Genomic DNA, 22,147 nt, shown 5'->3' with positions numbered 1-22,147 from the left:
GGACCCCCGGTTGATCACTAGACTGGGTGCGAGATTTTGTCGCCCGGCAGTGGTGCCAGCAGAAAATTTTGGGGTGGCCAGGGGAGGCCATTGCAAATCTTGGGGTGGCACGCCAAAACGGGGGGGGGGATTTAAATTAATAGTAATATATCACATATAATATATTAGGGCCACATAAGAAGAGTTTGGCTCCAAAACGCTGTATTCTCCATTTTAATGCATTTTCATAATTCATTTTTTTTAATTAAATGATTATTTTTGTTTTTGGATCTGTAATTGGGTAATTGTTATTTACTCAATCAAAACAACACAACTGCACTTTTATTTATATTACCTGAAAAACATAATTAAAAAATATGACTTATTAATGTTTACAAAAATGGATTTATAGCTCTTCATATGCTAGGCTATATCGTTTTTAAGACAGTGTAGCCTACCCATACCTGGGAAAGTATGATGTGTTCATGCCTGCATATATCTTAGGTCAGCCTTTATATTAGGGAAAAATACTTTGTGTCTGCATCCATGCCACCTGAAGCATGCTGGTATATCTATTCAAAAGCACAGTTGATCTGCTCATGCCATGACCAACTTTTGATTCTTTGATTTGGAAAGCAAGTTTATTATTTTGGGCTGCTATTAGAATATATTAGAATTTCAGCCCAAAGTTGGATAACATGTAGAATTTTGCTGCAATTTCAAAACCGGATTACTCGCGATCCGTATACACAGCTTCATATCCCTGTGTTCGGTAAGGTCTGCTGTTTATTTTGATATATGGTTTGCTATGTTTTGACTAAAGTGTTTGTGAGATATACCACCGAGAGTAATGGGTGTGGAGATAGACGAAGCGCTGTGTGCACAATGGAAATATGAATAAATGCCATGTATATCCAACGTTAATTTTCTCGAACCGTTTATCACAACACCATGCCGCTAATATAATGGAAAAGCTCTGCTCTTTCACGTGATATCTGTGTGATTTATGTGTGATAAGTACTCCATGAGCAATTCAACAGAGAATAATGGGTGTGAATTTGGACACATTTTGCGTCCATCAGCCACATAGCCAGGGGTGGCCAGAGTTTATGTTGAGGTATGTTGACCCCTGGCCACCCCTTGGTGGCGCCCCTGACGCCCGAGAGTCCGTGACCAGGGTCACCGAGCGCTCATCACGTTTCCAGGTTACAGACATGGAGGCTACCCAAAGGAGGACGAGTCATTCGGTAGGCTACCCCTGCCCGCTCTGCTTGCGTCTTCCTGCCTGATCCTTCTGCTATCGGTTTGCGCTGTTGCTTCTGCTGGGAGGCGGTACTCCGGCTCGCTTTGCTAGCCTGCCCTGCCCTGCCCGCTGCTACTGCTAGGCCCACTGCTGCTGTATGGACGTTGGCCGTCGCCCGCGACCTCGCTGTTCCTTTGTGCTGGGTGCAGTGGCCGATAGGAGCGTAATGACTGGTGGTGGTATGGATTGCTTGGACTTTTATTGGACGAGACTGTTTTAGGTTAATTATGTAACTGCTGAGATGAAGTGATATACCAAATTCGATTATGACCGTTTTAATAATATTCCTAACCGTCTAACATAATCTTACTATAGTGTATTTTATTAAATAAATACAAATAAACCATTTCAAACATTACAGTAAACCAGTATGGGTACAAAGACAGACGGGTAGAGTGAATGGGTCCCCCAAAGAAGCTAGAAAAGCTTATAGGTGGGGGCCCATGGTTCATGAAAGGGTAGTGGTACAAACAATGATATTCACAGTAACCATCTGAGACCAGATGGTGACAACATAACATACATACTTAACATTACATACACAAAACATCACATACAACATTACATACACATACAATCATACACATACATCCCAGTAGTCCATGAGGAAAACAGTTTTATATTAGATATAGGTTAGTAAGAGATTGTTTTTTAGTTGTCTTTTGAAGTTGGAGATAGAGGGCAACACCTTGAGGCCATCATCAATCCTGTTCCAAATCTGTGGCCCCCTACAGGCAACACTCATACTGGCGCGCACGTGTCGACGTCATTTACCTGTAATGAGTGGTTTAGTTCTTGTTTGGTATGTGTGCTGGGGGCTGGAGATGGGAATAAGACTACACAACCTAGGGTTGAGCCTGTTGACAATTTGAAACATAAGACAGGCATTATGATAAACATTCAGCTCAGCCAGTTTTAGTAACTCAAAGCGGTGAAATAGAGGGTGGGTGGAGGAATTTATCTCTGACCAGGACAGGGCCCGTATGACTTTTTTTTGCAAGGATACAAGTTTTTTAAGATGGCTGGTGAAGGCGTTGCACCATATCACATTACAATAGTTGAAGGTGAGGTTCAAATAGAGTTTTGTACAATGTGAGAAGGGCAGACAGAGGAAGGAAATGTCTGATCTTGTAGAACAAGCCAACATACTTGGACAGTTTGTTTACTAGATGGTCTATATGACATTTGAAGTTGAGAGAATCGTCAATGTAGACCCCCAGGAATTTAGTGGCATACACTCTTTTTATTTCCTGGCCATTGACATTTAATGACAATTTGTTACATTTAAACCAGGAGTCCACTTTGTTTGTTTGGAAATATGAAAAATGACAGCAGGCTAGGCTACCTCCCCAAATATTAATGGCACATTACTGGTGAGTGTTTTGCTGTGAGAAGTCACGCTGACATTACAGACAGTCCGAAGCTTTATCTATAGCTTATTGAATAGATCACGCTAATAATTGCTGCTCTTCTCCAACAAAACACGATCACACAAAGATATAGCTTAAGATGTAACAACTGTGACAAAGGCAATTCATACCATAATAGCCTTACCATAACCTCGCTAACTTGATGCTACCTAACGACAACTGATGCCGTTGTGGGTGGATTTAAAAACGCAATCACGGGGGCGGTCCCTATTCCCTATTCCAACCAAACCGCACCAAAAGTCCTCGTCTCTCCTGTCGTCACACACTTCTCCTTTAGATGGAGGACGGATCAGTCCTCACAGAATTTCGATAGGCTACACAAAGTTAACTAACCTGTGGATTCGGCTGGAACATGATGAGTTTCGTGGAATTATTGACGGTCTGTGCCATTCTACCGATATGTTTGGGTAAGATAACGTTATGCTATTTTGAAATCAATTGCTAACTTTAGGCCAATGTAAAACCAGTGGAACTTCTGAAAGTGTGGGGCGGGCCCCACTAGTGGGAAACAGAGACGGCTGGTGGAGCACGATGAAGTGGAGGATTGTTTTTGTGCCGATCGTTATCATCTTTCTTTTTTGATAAGGAAGATCATAGACTCAAAACAAAATAGTCACGTACAAACATAGGAGTCATAAACAAAACGACATATGAATGAAAATACCATTTTGAACCAGCGGAACCAAGACAAGAAATATAACATGGAGTCAAAATGTGAAGGGAAAAAAAAGAAGAAAAAAAAAATCTAATGTTCTAATCCATTTGATCGATTTTGTTTTTCTTTTTAAAATTCGTTACTTTACAAATTGTGTTGTATCATTAAGGTGCGTTTTTGAATGTCATAACTCTGACATTCGACATTAGATAAACATAAGTTTGAGCAATGGGCTTATATGGAGTGTAATATGTGCCACAATGTTCAAACAACACTTGTTTACAAAATAAAAAATAATAATAATAAAGTCAAAGATAAAAATAAAAAATCGCAAACAAATTATTTGTGTAGTTGCAAAATAAATCTGTCTTTAACTGTTTGAATACCGGTAACTTCTCTTTTTGTGACAACGTTTGTTTGTTTGCTGGCTTTACAGTTGTGATTCTGGCTCTCGCGTCTTAGGGGTTGACCGTTGTCATATGATTTCACATTGCTTTAACCAAATTATGTTATTCTTTGCTGTATGTTGTACCAAAATGTAGTTCATTATCAAAGTGAGATGGTTGCTGGCATAAGTCAGCGACGTAGTTTGAGCATATTTTCATAGTATTGTTTTTATGTGTTGAATGGGAGTCGATGGGAGCTGTAAATCTCAGACTAGCGGTGACCACTGAATATTTTGCAGGATAGCGTGACAGGATTTACATTGTGAACCCGGAAATGTTGAATAGGCCTACCCCAAAGTTTAATCAAAGACCTATTCCAATTAAAACCTTTCTGGTGGGTTTTATGCTGCAAATATATATATATATATATATATATATATATATATATATATATATATATATATATATATATATATAGTGCGAGTTACTGTGTTGTTGCTCCAAAGTCTGGTATCACTGTAGCTTGTTCTTACTCCAGTGAAGTTGGATAATTGTGTTAAAGGTGCTCTAAGTGATGCTGGGCAACGTCACTTCTGTTGACTTTCAAACAAAACAGAGAGCTAGCTCGCTACTTCCTCCCCCTCCCTCCCGTGCTGCTCCCGTGCAATTGAAACTCTCCTAAACACGCATCTCTTCTGTGATTTGCTGGAACAGTTTGTTATGTTTTCATGGTCTAGGATTGCCCAGGTTGTTTTTGTTGCCGTTCTTGGAGCCTGGGCTGTCCACAGAGATCTTGTTTTTTTACAGTGTATTCAGGACACAGACAGCTAGCGGTTGGTTAGGTGCTGTTTGCAGTAAGTGACATGAAATGTTTTAGCCTAAAAAACGCATTTAATCGCTTAGAGTACCTTTAATTTAAATGCAGTTGTAAAATGTTTTCTGCTCTGACAATTTTGGATATTATGGGTCTATCCATTTATATCGGAAATCCCCCGCCTGAGTTGGAAAGTGTAAATATCCCAGCTATCTCGAGACATTTCACTGAGACACACCCCATTTGGGTGGTAGTTTCGACTGTCCACCTCGGGGCTCCTCCTGAGAGTGCTGCCGATATTTGGCTCGGACTGCTCGAGCTGTATGTGCTAACGTGACGTAATTATGATTTATTTGTAAAAACTAGGCTTTCCGCTCAGATCTGTGCACATTCTCGGCGTTGGGATGATGTTGGCCAATCGTGAAACGTGGAGACGCACAAGACCGTCTATATTAACAAACGATTACTTCCGCATTTATGAGCGATAGCGTAATCTAGAATGCGGTAATTTTTAGTGTCTAGTCTATAACATCAAATACATCGATTGTCATCATCGATTGTATGGTATGCACGTCCATAGTGGTATATCTGCACGCACAACACTGTTAAAGCGCCTGCGAGATCCAAAATGTTTGGAGAGGCGGAGCTCCACCTGTAAGATATACAGAATCTTACATGTGAGAACTTCGTTTTTCAAGATAATTGATTGGTCAGTAGGCGGTAGTTTTACACGACATGGTGATACAGCGATGCTGAAACAGAGACACTTTCGTGTCACAGCATACCCTGGCTTAGAGCGCAACATACCTTGCTAACCCATTAATTGAGATCCGTAGTATAGCCCACGGGAGTTGAGGGAAAGGTTAAAAAACCTCTGTGGATGGAGTGATATCACACCCCCTTAACCCTTAACCCTTAAAGGACAAGTTTGGTATTTTACACTTAAAGCCCTGTTTTCAGATAGTTTATGAGTAAATAGAACTTTTAAGATTGAAATTTGGACACATGCTGCTGTCCTGAGAATTTTCGGTTTCTGTGGTAGCACCCCCCCCCCCCACCTCCACAACGCTGCATAGGTGCACTGGAACAATCTTTCTAAAACGCATTAAACTTTAGTTTACAAAGATGCAAAACTCACCGAGTGGTCAAGGGTGTTCACTGATATGCTCACACAAAAATCGCTGCAAAAGATTCTTTCCAACAGGTTTTATCGTAGTTTTTGTCCAACTCCACTGACTTGTATTGGATGTGCTGTTAGTGAGGTACCTCACTTTATTACTCCGCCGCCGGAAACGGATATTGGGTTGTTTGTATTCTCTCTGTAGTCTTATGCAGTCGTGGTATCGTAGGCTACGCTATCCAAATTATTGTCACGTCCATGGCTAATGCTAAAATGTCTTGGAACTTGCACGATGTGAATGATAGCCACAGCCCAAGTTCCACAGCCAAAAAAATAGTAAACGTACAAAATCATGTAGCCAAATTATTCATGTAGGCTAGGGTTAGTGTTAGGCTTATGATGTGAACATGACAGGTTATGGACATAACAAATAAGTTCATTTTCCGCCTGTTACAAACGTTACGTCGGCGACGGTACACCTTTTAAGGGTTAAAGGTGTGGGTTTTTGAACATTCTAACATAAGATTCTGTTCCGCAACATTTCAGGGTTCTTAAATTGTTGAATTCAATGAACCCAAATATTCTTTAGAACATTCATTTTCCAACATTACCCATCACACAGTACACCTTTAAGGGTTAAAGGAGCCACACCACTTTTACAAGGGTCTACTCACAGTCTTATGGCAACTTATGGACAGATAACGTGGAGGCAGTGGAAAATAGTCTTGTTGATAATTTATTGAAATTAAATGAGGTGACCATGAAATTAAATGTGGAGACATTTCAGTTTGAAACAGCCTGCTATTACATATTTAATGAGATACACATTTTTATTTATTTTTAGGCTTATTGGAGAAAAAAAGAAAACGTTTTCCAATTTATTGTATTTTTATGCTATAGCCTAAAAAATATTTTTGTGGTAGAAATATCAGTATCAACAAGTAAACAAATGTAAATACTCGGTTTGAAAAAAATGTCACTACTTAAAACATTTCAAAATACAGTACACCTGGATTGTTTTGCATTCTGTGATGTTCAGTCTATAAAAGGGTGTTTTTCCAGTCATATATTTCATCTTGAAGATTTCTTAAAAATAGTGTTAAAATATTGTCTCGTTCTCGTGAACCCAATATCGTGTATCGTCTCGTGGGCTGAGTGTAGTCACACCCCTATTAGTTTGTGTTTTAAAACTGTTCCACCTGTTAAACATTTGTACTTGCATTGTTGTAGGCTATTGCTCATTCTCTATTTATCTCTATCTATCTCTCTCTCTCTTTTCTTTTAAAAGTAGGTTATATTAAGCCATGGTCATATTGTTCTAGTTTGATATGTAAGGGATAATGGACGACACAGCGTTTGGGTAACACGTTCAAGGTGGTAATGCAGCCTGCAGCAGGAATCTGCTACTGGTAGTGTAATCAGACTACTGATATTGTTTTGATAATGATGATCAAGGACCATGAGCTATCTTCATTTTGAAATGTAGGTCTAATATACAGGTATGAAGCATATTAAATAAGTTTAAAATCATAAAATAAAATGAATTCAGCATACTCTATAACCCTCAAAACCACTACTTTTGTCCAAATCAGCCAATAAGTTTAAAAGCTAGGGAGGCAGGGAAATTGATGCCGGCCTGTGTCAGGCCACATTGTCCAATGAAAATTTAGTTTTGGTGAAGACTGAGGTTAAAGGTGTTTTCATTTAGAAAGCCACATGCAGTCACCAACAGAGCCGTATCTGGCCATAGGTTTTCAACCCCTACACTAGGTTTTTGTCATATGTGCTGTTGTGTTTTGTGTTATTATTATGCTGTTTTCCGTTATGTAAAGACCCTTCTTCACTGTAGACTGATGTTCTTCTAATCCATTTTTCCTGAAAAGCTGGACAAGGTGCCCCAGAACGCCACTCACTGTACTATGTGTACACAGCCCTGTCAAAGGCTGTCAACGCACCAGGCATCTTTGAATTTACTGCCATGGGCCTACTGGACGACAGAAAGATTGATTACTATAACAGCAAAAAGCAAGTCAAGATTCCTCAACAGGACTGGATGAAAAAAAAGCTTCCAGCGGACTACTGGGAAAAGGGCACCCAGTCACGTAAAAGCAAAGAGCAATGGTTCAAAGTCAATGTGAACATTCTGATGGAACGCATGAAACAGAATGGATCTGGTGAGTCCCAACACATCCTGACTTCATAGTTATGTCAGCAACAGACACATCTTTATTAATGCTTATTCTGACCTGCTGTTATCATTTCCTCAGATGTTCATGTCCTTATGTGGAAACATGGATGTGAGGTTGACACAATGGCAGACGGTTCTTTCAAGTTCTATCGCGGTGTGGATGCATACAGCTATGATGGAAAGGATTTCCTTTCCTTTGATGATGCATCAATGCAGTGGGTTGCCCCAACTCCTCAAGCTGTACCCACAAAACAGAAGTGGGATGGGGTTCCCATCCTCAATCAGTACACCAAGGGCTACCTGGAGAAGGAGTGCGTGGACTGGCTGGGCAAGTTCAGAAAATATGGGGATGAAGAATTAAGAAAACAAACACAAGATTGTGAGTACTGTTAACACTTGTTTAGGGGTAATTTACTGAATTAAACATAGTTAAAATGTATTGAACATGTTTTTGTTTTGCTTGTTTGTTTATCAGCTCCACCAGACGTTCGTCTTTTTGCTAAAGGAACCACATCTCCAGATACATTCGAGTTGACCTGCATGGCCACAGGTTTCCTCCCCAAAGAAATTGACATCACCGTTCTGAAGGGAAAGAATGTTATAAAGAAAGGAGAAAGTGTGGATGTCTTGCCCAATGGCGATGGCACCCATCAGACCAGAGTGAGCGTGCACGCCAAAAAGTCAGAGATTAATGATTATGGATGTGTGGTGAACCACAGAACCCTGACGAAAGGACCAATTATAAGAAATTGGGAGTTGGGTAAGATTGCATTGTTTGGTTTAATCTTTACTATTTTTATTTGACATCTTCGTGTTTGACTTGTATTTCTTCAATAAAAAGGATTTATTGTATTTTATATTCATATGTTTGTCTAAAAGCAATATCAGTAGTGGATTATTTCATGGAAGGAAATTCTAGAAATGTCTTGGCTCTGACAGTCATCATAGTTGTACAGACAGAATGGGTTTGATCTATTAGTACAATAAGGCTTGAGGAGCAATGATGTTCTATGTAAGTACATTTTCACCTGTGGTTACAGATGGAGAATTATGCCCTGACGGTACCACCACATTCAAACATGGAACAATAGTGGGAGTGGTGATAGTACTGGTGATGGTGATACCACTTGCGATTGGCGTGTTCATTGCTTGTAGAAATGGCGTTATTGGTAAGTTCGCCATATAACAGAAACTGATAACAGATAGTTGTTAATTAATTGCAAAGCAAAGTGGACACTGCACTTTATTAAGCATCTTCTGTACATTTGTATGATTCTCTCCTCCTTGCCCGTTCTCTCCCAGTGTTTGAAAAGGGTCGTCTCAAATACAATGGTTTCGGTAAGTATTCTGTATTAAATGCACTCATATCATGATCCTTTCCTAGAGGCAGTAAGAGGCAGTCTTCCACATGTCACTGTAATGAATCTCACTTCCCTGCTCTGTAGCAAATAAACATAATTTCAATTTGCAAGGACCAAATGTGTTGGTTTTTAGCACCATACATTTAAGGTAGGTCAGGGAAGTTGCCAACTTTAATGAAAAGACAACATCAAGATTTATCTACATACACAAATCTTCACTGACCTGGCAGTGATTTGTCTTTACAGAAGCTTAAAAAAATATATTGCTATCCATGAGCCAGTTGCTATAGAAATGCCTGATTTTGCGCTGTTGTCAGACAAACAAAGCCTAACCTCATGAAATATACTTATGACTATTCTTTTATTCTGTGTTGTGCATGCATAGTGTGAGTTATCAGTTGACTGTGGTGTAATGAAGATGGAGAGGCAGTGTAGGGATGAACAGGGGTTTGGGCTCACATCATTTACAAACTGTCATGAATCTATAGTTGCTGGAATACATTTTCCTTGTTGATTATTCTCTATTCTTGAATAGGTCAGAAGATGTACATTTTGTTGTTAACCTAAGATTGGTTTTCATAAGTCTTTGAGTATTATTACTTTTGGTTATATTATGTAGCTTTCTGGTACAGTGTGTGTACTATCTGTGATATCATTGAAATCCTCTGATTTCTCAGGTACTCGACCTCCACCTCCACCTCAACATCCACCTCCACCTCAACCTGCAGTGAACAAGCCTTTGCTGGGTAATAGACATAGTAATACAATTTGGTTCTAATAAGTCTGAGTATTATCACTTGTTGTATGTTACTTTACATAACGTAACGTTATGCTGTGTTATATTATTATTGTAAAAGCCACAGCACCAGTAGCGATTCAGGTGGACCGCCAGCCTGCAGAGGATGGTGATGAACAACAGAAATTACTTGCACAGAAGGAGCTGAGTGATTCTGATTCTGGTAAGATGACTTTTTGGTAACAGTACATCTTACAGCACTCTCAGAACCTATGCTATATCAAAGTTGCCATCGTGCACCTGTTGTTTCAGGTCAAGGACCTAGTTCAGGGGTGGGCAAACTACAGCCCGCGAGCCGCATCCGGCCCGCCAAGCACTTTCATCCGGCCCGCCGAGCATTTCATTTGGTTATCAGGCTGCTCGCTATTTTTTTCCTGCGATAGAGACGACGTTGGTTAGCTTTACTGCAAACTGATTTTCACTCTCCTTAGAGAACGTTTACAATGTCAATGTCAAAACATCATGTTAAATAGAGATGATAGGCCTACTATTAGTTATCTCCTTTGCAGCAGATCTAACTGGAACGTTATACTCCATTTAATTGGGAACGGGTCTGCGTTCACGAGAGGGAGAGAGAGCGGCAGGTTCCAGCTGGCTTGTCACTGTTGATAATTGATATCTCCTTCTTATAAGAAACTTTTAAAAGGAAATCATGAAGGCAACAGTAGTTCCCACTACTGACCATTTAAAAACTGTGAGAGGGCACAGCCATAGGTACAGCACTAGCCATAGCGGAACAAGCAGAAGATCATTGAGAAATAAACGTGAATTACATGAATTTAAAAACATTAAAGCGACAGTGCACAATTTATAGCCTACATTTGTTCAACAGCATCAAAATAGCAGTATATATTTACATAAGCAAGTAATATTTTAAAACAAATACTTTTGATACTAAATTATAGGCTACAATAAATATATTTTTTGTATGTGTGTCGTTGGGGGGGGGGGGGGGGGGGGGGGCTGGTTGTGCGACCCGCTGGCCAATTTTCAAAACCCAATGTGGCCCTTGAGCCAAAAAGTTTGCCCACCCCTGACCTAGTTCATCTGATGGATCATCCAAGAACAGCGCTGAAGATATTTATCAAAACGGTAGAGATTTTTACAGATTTGATCTCTGTGGCTGTTGTATTGTGACATTAAAGCTCATCCATGCATCTCTTAGGCACAGTTCTGCTCATTTGTGTTTTCTGTTACCATAGTAATCAATGTGGATAAGACTATGTCTAAACGGACAGGTAGATCGGATTTGATCATTTGCAATATGATGCTGATAGGCTTTTGGGAAAATAATCAGATTTGGGCTGCAGTCTGAACAAGGCCTAAGAACCTATGCTATAACAAAGTTATCCTGCACCTGTTCTTTCAGGTAATTCATCTGAAGGATCACCCAGAAGCAGTGCTGAAAACATTTCTGCAGATGGTAGACATTTTTATAGATTTGATTATACTATACTTTTATTTATATATGGTAACACTTTATATTAAGACACTGATATTTAGAATAGGGAACATATTCTGCATTACAAAGACTTAATTATGAGTTATTTGTACCCTATTAGCACTTGTGGTTTAGTGCCTAGTTCCATTTGAAAAGAGCATCTTTGATAAGTATTATTAGGAGTCAATAACTGTTCTTGTGGTACTACCACCTTACAAGCCCCATACTGAGCCATGCATATGTAGGTCATAATTCATATGCAACAACTTGTTTAATAACTATGAATAAGGGGTAATTAGGAGCTTACATAGGGGGAATTCTTAATTAAGGGTCTAGTAAAGGTAGAATAAGGTCTTGCAGAATAAGGTATTAATTAGTGACTTATAATGACTAACAAATGGCTAGTATGCTACTAATCTACATGTTAGTAGGCAGCTAATTAATGGTGAATATGCGTGTCTTGATATAAAGTGTTACCATATATATATATATATATATATATATATATATATATATATGTCTTTGAGCATCACTACTTGTTGTATGTTACTTAACATAACGTAACGTTATGCTGTGTTGTGTTATTATTGTACATGCCACAGCACCCGCAGTGATTCAGATGGAACCCAAGCCTGCACAGCCGAGTGATTCTGATTCTGGTTAGATGACTTTTTGGTAACATACCAAAAACATACAGCACTTTCAGAACCTATGCTATATCAAAGTTGCCATCGTGAACCTGTTGTTTCAGGTCAAGGAACTAGTTCATCTGATGGATCATCCAAGAACAGCACTGAAGACCTTAATCAAAACGGTAGACATTTTTAAAGATTTGATCTCTGTGGCTGTTGTATTGTGCACATGTCAGGAGCTTTAAAATGTTGTTATCCATGAGTCACGTGCTGTGTAGAAATGCCTGACTTTGCAATATTGTCAGATGTTCTCCTTCTCGGCCTTACAAACACAAAGCCTAACCTCATAAAACGTAGTGATGACCATTCTTTAATTCTGTGTTGTGTATGCATTGTGTAAGTCATCTTTTTCTCTTTTTTCACTCATTTATTGCGTTCATGTTGCAGTGAAGGAAGGTGGTAATGCTGATTCTGGTAATATGACATTTTGGTAACATTGCATTGCATGTTACAGCACTTTCAAAACCTATTCTATATCAAAGACACCATTTTGTACCTGTTGTTTCAGGTAAAGGAAGTCCTGAAGGATCAACCAACAGTGCTGAAAAATGAAACATTAACATGAACGGTAAACATTTTTACAGATATGATTAGAGCTCTGTGACTGTACTATTGTTCATAGAACAACATACAAACAGCATGTTTAGCATGATAGCAGCAGCTCAGTGGACAGCTGGTTCTGGTAGGCGGCCGGTCTTTTTGATTAACACTCTGTAGGCCCTTGGCCCCTAACTCTATTACATTCTGTAGGCCATGGCCTGTCTGACCATGGCACTAGCAGCTTTCACATCAGCAGTTGTCCATCAGCCCAATAGACTTTGACCGGCAGAAACTTTAGGTGTACATTACAAAAGGCAAGAAATCATTGAAAGTAATGTCAATGTCAATTTATTTATATAGCACATTTAGACAACAACAGTTGACCAAAGTGCTGTAAAATAAAATAATAATAAAACAATAGTAAAATAATAGTATAAAATAATAATAATGATAATACAGAGTAGATCCCAGATCAAAGCAATAATGATAACAATAAGAGTATATACAAGGTAATAATTTAAAATATAAAGTATGGTAGTGGTGGTGTGTGTGTGTGGGGGGGGCAAAAGAGAGCTTAAAGGAATTATCCGGAGTAAAATGCACTTTAGATCAATTTACGGATGATTGGGAGTACATACGTTGAGTGGACATCAAAATCATGTCATTCGGATGTGTTTTGAGAAAGTTTGATTTTACCGTTTTTAGTCAAAACTCGTTAGCCTGGAAGTGACCAGGGCATGTAATTTCGCCGCTACAAAACGTTATTTTTATACCTCTACTACAGTTCCAAACAACATTACACTTACGTGGTAGTGAGTAGAGGGTCCCTAAAGCCAAACCGAAGTATCCCGAGGTCTTTATGTGGTCGGATAGAGAGTCCAGAATGAATTTCATCTAGCCAGTACCTTTCCAGAAATGTTGCTGCTGCAGCTGGCATCTTTAGGGGAAAGTCCGTAGGAGTCTGAGTTGCAGTTATCCAGTCTGATTGTTATAAAGGCATGGATTACATAAAGTCCACAAAAATCAGGAAAGGCTTGATTTTTAGATAAGTTTCTTAACTGGAAGAAACTAGCTTTGACTACGAACTTGACCTGTTTGTCAAAAGTAAGATCTCCATCCATGATCACACCCAGGCTCTTTACAGAGGGCTTTATATAGGGCCTCATGGAGTCTAAGTCCATACCCTGGTTGACATTTCCACTGGGTCCTAATAGGATTGCCTATAAAAAGTTACTTAGACAAATACAAAATAGAACAAAACATGACATTACATTACATTACGACAATGATAAAAAAAAAAAAAAAAACATGATGCCAGAATGAGCCGCGTAACTCGCCAGTGTACCTGTCACTTAGCAACCTGGGTTAAGGGTTACATTAAAGAAGCCGGATTTGGGCTCACATTTTTCACGACATAACTCCCCCTGCAGCTTCGGTAGCAAGTGACTGCTACGCTAAACCCCCACTAGCTAGCAAGCTAGCCATCAAGAAACCAAGCTAAACACATACAGGGCTCACAATAAAACGGTCTCCGCGGAGAAGCGATAGAGGGAGACGAAGCACCCACCAAACAACCCAGAAAGTGTTGTAGAACCATCAGAACGACTCTCAACCTGCATAATTAAGGTCATTTTTGCTAAAATTGTTGCATAGGGCTTCTTTAAGTTCCCTAATTTTGGTAATTCCAGTTACACAAGCAGACTGTTGAACTCGGTTTAGCAAGCTAAGCCTTGTCATAACACCACATACTCATAAGTTGCACTTTAATTTATTCTCACATGAACATCCGTATGAATAGTTTTAAAAATGAATGTGTAGCCTACTAGTTGGTTATGTTACACTAACAATATAAAGTTAGCCAATTAGCAAGCTAATGAAGCTACAACAAATGTTAGCTACCAGAGAAATTTGTCGTCAATATGGAGAAATCAGTAAACACAATTCCTTGAAACCATTGTGTTTAGAAACAAGCTCAACCCCAAAATGATTTCACCCATTGTGTGCTAGTATGCCTACCCCTAAGTGGGGGCGGTAACCTTTATGACGATTGTATCTACTGAACCCACAACTTTTCTGCCTACTGCATGCTAGCCCAGCTCCTTAACCACTACACTACCACCGTCCCAACTGTGATTTAAAAATAAAAACTGTCTTTCTATTTCTAGGATGAAGATCAAGAATGCTCAAGCTATTGTCCACAATGTTCTTGAGTGATCGCAGGTTATACAGAATAAGCTTGATTTTGACATACTGTTACTGTTGGTGCAGGTATTCGCTAGCATGGATATTGGATTAACAATGTATTTGTGAAAATTATATTTGCGTGTGAAAATTATAACGCTAGCCTATCAAAAAGGAAGTCAACACTCAAATTAACATAAATAGCAAGAATGAGCCCAGTTGGGGAGTCCCAGTCAGTTTTTGTACACACCGCAGAATACATAATTAGGTGCTCTTTACGCTTCCCCTCCCATCTCTTTACGCTAAACTCCCGCTTTCTCCTTGACCCTCCCATGGATGCATAATATGCATGACACGGAAAAGTGCAATTTGCCATGTTCAGCTCCCAGCAGTCGCGCTTTTTACCTCAGTGCTGCCTGTTTGTACATACCTCGCCATGATTTCACACGCTCGTTGCGAAACAAATGCGCCTGAAGTGGGCGTTAGTACATCTGGCCCTCAGTCTCTTAATGAAAATTAACCTACAGCATAGATCAATCATTTAGTCACAAGATAAACAACCACCTCGTAATTTTTGGTTAGGCGCTCCAGACACCAACTGGAACTACCAAGGAACGACAAGTGCGACTGCCCAGAGGCAATAGTTCAAACCACCAAACTTTTTGTGATTGAGACGTCTACTTTTTCTAGAAACACCAAATCCAATAATGACGGAGCGAACTACAAAGGTTGCGACGGAGGTTAGCCAACTACACTTTCTAGAAACGCACCCCTGAACATGTTCACAGTTCACAGTAATGAGATGACAGAAATATACATCTCTTCTTTATGTGTACCAAAAGAAGAAGATGGACATATGCCAAGTCTGATAGCAGTTGGCATGTTTAAAAGCAACAGATATTGACATAAGATTGGGGAGTAAAACAGATGTAGACATCACGCAGCATTGTTCATTACTGGTCCTTTTTTTATCTTTGTGTGTTAACCGTAAGAGAAAGTTGCTCATTTTATGTTTGGATAAAGTTCAACTTTACGGATCATCATATAATTCTGTAATGGAGAGCTTGTTTTGTTACACAAGCTTTCTCGAAATCTGAAAATGTCAAATGAAACTTTGGATGCAGTATCGTATATGAAATTGAAGTTTCTTGTTACGCAACAGTGTCAGAAAGTTAATGACAATACATAAAGAGTATTTTTTTTACTCGAGCTCTGCCTTTGTTCTGTCTGCTCAGGAACTGGTCTTATTTGGGTCCTACTTTCTATGACATAGGGATAAGGTCAGCAGTGACCAGACTGCTATTGTTTGTATTGTGTAACTGTGGCTGATTAAAACTAATATGTGAACAAGAATGTTTTCGGGTCTAGTGTTTGGTGTCTTCTGGGCTGTTTCTTCAAACAGAACACCTGGGAAAAGTAAGTGAAAACAGAGGAAAAGATGGCCAAGGGGTGGGGCAGAAGAGGAACTGGGAGACAGTGTTAGGGAAGAGGAGAAGAGTGAACACGCATGAGAGGAGGCAGAGTGCAAGAAGAGAGAAAGACAAGAAAGATGGAGGTGTGAGTATAAATGATGTAAATGGAAGCAAAGTGAAGATATCTGAATGGTGCTTTATCACGTTCCCTTTCATGTCCTCTTCTCATCCTGGCCTGATTCACAGTTCAGATCATACTGCACTGGGCTATCTGGTTTTAGCTCCAGAGTCTAAGAGAAAGATTTTGCATATCTGCATTTCTACCATTTAGTAAACAGAATTAATGATGATGTCTCTAGACAGCTGCCCTAAAGATAGAGTGAATACCCTTATTTGCTTCCTCTCAAAGATTTGTTAAATCACTCATCAGAGTTAGGAGAAGATGGTAAACATTTAGAAGACGTGGGATGTCTGCTCATAACATAAGATGTTCTGAAGCTTGTAGAGAGTGACTTTAATTTGTTGTTGTTCCATGGGGCATACAGAGTAAATAACTCACCAATTCACACAAATATGTTACCATCTCTTGTACACACAAACACACATGATGCATACACACATAAAATCATCGGAGTGCAGGGAAATGTAGCCTATGCCCATCATGCTCTACAAAATCACAAGATTTTGTGGGAAGAAGAAGATGACTTCGGATAACAGAACAGTGCATTTTCATACACTAATTAATTGATAACATGAAAAATATTCTGTTAAAACAGATACAAAGTACTCCCCCTGCCCCCCCCCCCCCCCCCCCCCCCCAAAAAAAAACCCTCTCTGCTGTTCCTTTCAAATAATTTAAAACCACCATCTGAAGGGTTTCTTTTGTGGTTTCCCTGGTAGGATGGTTCTTGTGTGCAGTTTGTGCATTTGTAAACCTCCCTCCAGATGCCTTATAGTGCTGGCAAGAGAGTTAGCAGCCTGGGCTTCTGATCTGAAGTGCAGCTGTTTGAGGGGTCCAGTCCGGACGTGTGCAGGGCCTCACAGTTCAACACAACGCAGGTTACAGGTACCACTCCTGAAATTAAAAAAAGAGGGTTGGAAGAGGTATAGAGGTACAGGTATAAAATGCCCATAGAATTATCATGCATTTCCCTACTATACTGCTGTGTGATATAATCAAAATCTATATCAGGTATTTTTTCTTATCTGTATGATATCATGATATATCACATTTGATGTAAATACAGCACAATTAAGACATTATACAAATAGCACAATGTGTGTACAGTACATAACAAACCAAATCATCAGAGATGGGTGGCACATAAACATTACACAAGTATAAAGGACAAAGTAAATGTACCTCCATTAGTAAGGAGTGGTGTACGTAAATATAGCGAAGGGATATTGGGCATCACAGGCCCAATGAAGTGATTAGGTTTTTAATGTTGTGGGGTCAAAGTTCAAGGTGCATGACATCTCAAGCTAGTTGAGGGATGTTCATGACTTGGCTTCTACCATCAAGAGTAGAAGCAAAAATAAAAAATGTAACGCTACATTAGGGCAAATGATGAAATAGAACAATAATTATGTGTTATAAAATTCACTCTGAAATGAAAAAAATGAGTTTGGTTGCATTGAAAACTCAAGGGGCTGTATCTGTAGTTCTGTCTTCTCAAACCGCAACACAAGATTGTGGATGGTTGTATCACAATTTTGGTTGCAGTTGAAGTATCATTACAGCCTTAATAGATGTTATTTTGCAATTGTTGCAAAGAATTGTTTTTCTGTAAGGATTGGCGTTGTATCCACAGATATAGAACCCAAAATCAGAAAAAGTTGGGACATTGTGTAAAATGCAATTAAAAACAGAATTTTCTAATCTGCAAATCTCGTAAACTCATATTTAACTGCAAAAAGGACGCAGAAAACATCAAATGTTCAAAATGACCTATGACTATTTCATGGAAAATATATGTTCATTTAGAATTTGATACCAGCAACATGTTGAAAGTGATACAGAAATACCGCCGTCTTATCTGGGCTGAGCTGGTTTAAAATGGACTGAGGCAAAGTGAAAAAAGGTCCTGTGGTGAGATCAATCAACATTTGCCGTTCTTTTTGGAAATCATTGCTTGACTAAATCTTGATTAAAGAGAAAAAGGGCCTATCCAACTTGTTATAGTGCTCAGTTCAAAACATCTATAGGGCGGCTAAGAGCAGTTTTTCAGTGGAATCATGCAAATAGTGATACAAGCACCAAGTTTGGCACAGTTGTTCTCTAGGGCATGCTAAAACAATTTGTCCAATTGGCCACTGGAAAATCCAAGATGGTGGCCATATTTTAAGATGGCCACCAAAATTTACCCTACTAAATGGTTTTCTTATAGAAATGCGTGTACTGGCTCAATTTCACCAACGGTAACAGACAGGGGAGGATCCAAGGAACAGTACCTCATTTTTGAAAATCGGGCATACGCGTCAAAAGTTAGGCTACATGCATTAACACAACATCCAAAAAGCCAAATAGCATGTTTGTGAATGCAGTTTGGCTTTGATACATGAAAGTGTTGTTGAGATGATTTTCCTGTTTGGAAAATTGCAGTCATCTAACTCACAATTCCCTTCCTTGTAGCATTCCTTTCTGCATTTCACAGTGGTGAGAAGTTCACCTTGTCTAAATAGCAATTCTATTTCCTTATTAGCTACACACTTGAGGTTGGAGATATTTAGGCACATCAAGTTTCCACATCTGGACCCTCAAGATACATAGCCTTATGATTCTTTTATTCAGTTCTGCACTGGACTTGAATTAGGAACCTCGGCTCTGTCGGTCGCTTTGGATAAGCATCAGCTAAATGACTAAATGTACATTCTAATCACACTACATGAACTTGTATACTGTATACTATGTGGTATCACAGGGGCCAAATTGTATACATAGTCTTTTACTATATAACAGTACCTCATTTTTGAAAATCGGGCATACGAGTCAAAAGTTACATGCATTAACCCTTTCGTGCCCGTGCCGAACATTCCATTTTTGGTGCTGGATGACCTCCTTACACAAAAAACCTTATTTCTTGAGTATAATACATACCATCAATGGGATATACATACCATTGTAATCAGAAGGGTCAGTTCTATCAAATGATGTAAAATACATATGGTAATGTTGATATAGTAATGAACAGTCTTTGAAAATCCTCTCCAAATGTATAGTGAAGTTCATTCGCATAAAAATGAATTTTCATCATATTTCTATACGAGATAGAGAAAAATTAGTGTATGACATGTTCAGCAAGTTGTGGGCTATTTAACAAAAGAGACTGAATTGGAATATCATTAACCTTTCAAAAGTTATGATAAATTAAGTGATAAGTGTAAAAGAATGCAGAAAACGGGATTTCGAATGTTGACAAAATTCACATTCTCTTTCTCACCAAAAACATAAAAGTATGCATAAAAACTAATAATGAAGTCAGACAATGGTTTAGATTTATTTGGTCCATAAGAATAAACCATTTATTTGTATATAAGCAAATGCTACAGTCAACAATAATGATATATAAAAGAAAAACATGTACCTTACCAGTAATACAGGAAGTAAGTATACTGTATATTTATTGAAGATCAATTCTGAATAGAGACATAGAATACATTTGATTCAATAGATACTTCCTTATATAAATTACTGTAATATGAAAATGATATACATCTATAAAATGTATTATTTATGAAAAGCTAGGAATACAATCAACTTCAACATCACTCAAAAATCAATGTGTCTAAACATTTGAAAGTGGATTACATAGAACAAGCCTGTTAAGAATAAACACACACACACACACACACACACACACACACACACACACACAGAGGAGGATAGGGAAAGGTGGGGTGGGGAACCTGAAGGTTAAACACAGAAGACCTATGACTCATAACGAAACGCATCCCCTTCTGTAGAATGCCAAATCTGACAGCAATTTTGTTTACCAAAAAAACAGTCACCTACCGCTAAACTCCAGGCCATACAAGCTACTTTAGTGTTATTATGTATTGTTTTTATAACAAAGCCAACAATTTTTCTCTGGCTCCTGCTGTACAGGAATATGTACTTGATGAAAAGACGACAGAGTAGTAGTTGGAGCAGCTGAATGCGAGGCTGAAATTTTGACGGAAATGCCTGCCAGCTGTTGTGATAGATTTTCGCCAAAGTCTTTCTGGCTGTAGCTACCAAACCTAGGTTCAACACCAGATTCTGCATAGCCAAACTTGAAATAATAAGAAACTACTGACAACAGCAATGTCAATGGAGAAAAAGTGTACACAATATGTATTTCTCATTTGGTCAACGCTCCCTGATCCCTTCAGAGACTTGGTTCCCTAGTAGCAATGAATATTAGGGAGGGAAGTGAAGTCCCATGTCAATGATCAATCCCAGAAAACTATGAAACTCTTCTGGGGTCTCTTCGTCTCATGCCCCTGCATACGACGGCCTACTAAGCACAATCTCCCACCCGTTCCGGTTGGTAAAACCATATATGCCTGGGACAACAACATATAAAAAACAACATAACAAGTCTATTTCACAGTGTTTTAGTGGCAGTCTACACCACCCTACGCACGCCACCTAAATCTACCTTCTTTCTCCATCCTCACATGGTCTTCAACATTGTGAGCGCAAGCTCATCAGCAGTCAGCTACCTCTTCAGGCCTGCAAGGAGGTCTGTGTAGGTCTTGTCATCCTCCATCTGAAACAACAGTAAAATCATACAAATGTAATACATTTATTCATTTAAAAAATAAAATCACAAAACTACAGATGCGTGCGTGTGTGCACATACATACACAAGAAAAGGTAGCCTAAACTATTAAGGCATTCTGAGTAACTCAAAAATATTTAGAAGTATGAAAAGTCATTTTATTACACATGGGTTTAGCTACCCTAAATCTGATTGCCTGGCTGGCATTAAGATAAAGACAGATTACATTTCACCTAGTAACTAACTGCTTAAATGCAATAATGACATTTCTGACATAATATGTGATTTCACATCATGTTTTCTATAACTACATTGAGAAGAGTAGAATATCAAGTCATGCCATCTTAGAAAATGTTGAGACAAGCACGTCTAATGTTTGTCATTTAGAAGTTAGCAAGGTAAAACAGTTCACTACAAACTGCCTAGCGAGGTAACAACCCGAGGAGAGGCAATATGTATATATAATTAGCACAACATTTCTGACAGAATCCGTGATTTCACATCTTGTGTTCTACTACATATTGAGAGGAGTAAAAATATCTCTCAACTTATTTCATGTAAGAGAACGCAACTTAGAAATGCGGCGCCCATTGATTTATTCAGCTTTGGTATGCTATACTGACTTGCCAATATAATGCTTACCTAACAAGCAAATTGGTACTAGAAAACAAACTTACTTACAGGTTATATACTAACAGGTTTTTAAATGAAATTGTCAAATGAAAATAACTGATATCAGGGGCGGTTCTAGGGGAGGGGCCACAGGGGCCCGGCCCCATCTGAAATCTCATTGTACTGTACCGTCAATCATCAATAAGTGTCAAACTTGTTGAGAACGACGATCAGAGATGCAATTCCATTCCCAAACAACTGGTGGCAGTAATGCACCTATGAAGCTTGAAAGCTAAAGCCATAGGTGCCAACTCTCACGCATTGGCCGTGAGACACACGCATTTGATTGGTTTCACACACTCACACGCCACACCCCCGATTTCTCACGCTAAAGTGTCAACCCGGTTGGTCAGATGCCTGAAAAATGAGTTTAGCCTATCTATAGATCTACCTGTTGAGCCACGGTTATGC

General features: G+C 39.0%; 1 protein-coding gene across 10 annotated transcripts; it reads left to right on the top strand.

Annotated features, from left to right (window-relative positions):
• The first annotated feature begins 2,960 nt into the window (after nucleotides 1-2,960).
• On the top strand, nucleotides 2,961-16,239 carry LOC121695714 (class I histocompatibility antigen, F10 alpha chain-like). 10 transcript variants are annotated; one of them, XM_042076798.1, is made up of 14 exons: nucleotides 2,961-3,119; nucleotides 7,571-7,861; nucleotides 7,955-8,254; nucleotides 8,351-8,635; nucleotides 8,916-9,044; nucleotides 9,178-9,213; nucleotides 9,914-9,982; nucleotides 10,094-10,195; nucleotides 11,402-11,455; nucleotides 12,076-12,132; nucleotides 12,225-12,287; nucleotides 12,553-12,579; nucleotides 12,674-12,733; nucleotides 14,871-16,239. In XM_042076798.1, the coding sequence occupies exons 1-13, from the start codon at nucleotides 3,065-3,067 to the stop codon at nucleotides 12,715-12,717; spliced, it is 1,512 nt and encodes a 503-aa protein (XP_041932732.1). In that variant the 5' UTR covers nucleotides 2,961-3,064; the 3' UTR covers nucleotides 12,718-12,733; nucleotides 14,871-16,239. The 10 variants fall into 10 exon arrangements, with proteins under 10 accessions (XP_041932732.1, XP_041932730.1, XP_041932731.1 ...); XM_042076796.1 differs by having other exon boundaries at nucleotides 12,064-12,132; XM_042076797.1 differs by having other exon boundaries at nucleotides 11,396-11,455.
• Nucleotides 16,240-22,147: the final 5,908 nt, after the last annotated feature.

This window comes from Alosa sapidissima, chromosome 21 (genome assembly GCF_018492685.1).
Source record: "Alosa sapidissima isolate fAloSap1 chromosome 21, fAloSap1.pri, whole genome shotgun sequence".
NCBI lineage: Eukaryota > Metazoa > Chordata > Actinopteri > Clupeiformes > Clupeidae > Alosa > Alosa sapidissima.
Note: the sequence above shows the minus strand (reverse complement) of the source record. Positions and strands in the feature narration are given on the sequence as shown.

What these genes read in the sequence shown, in the direction of transcription:
- LOC121695714 (XM_042076796.1), top strand. Translation starts at nt 3,065, where the DNA reads ATGATGAGTTTCGTGGAATTATTGACGGTCTGTGCCATTCTACCGATA. An exon ending in TGAAAACATTTCTGCAGATG is followed by an intron (nt 11,456 to 12,063) that starts GTAGACATTTTT and finishes GTGTTATTATTG; the next exon opens with TACATGCCACAGCACCCGCA. An exon ending in GCCGAGTGATTCTGATTCTG is followed by an intron (nt 12,133 to 12,224) that starts GTTAGATGACTT and finishes CTGTTGTTTCAG; the next exon opens with GTCAAGGAACTAGTTCATCT.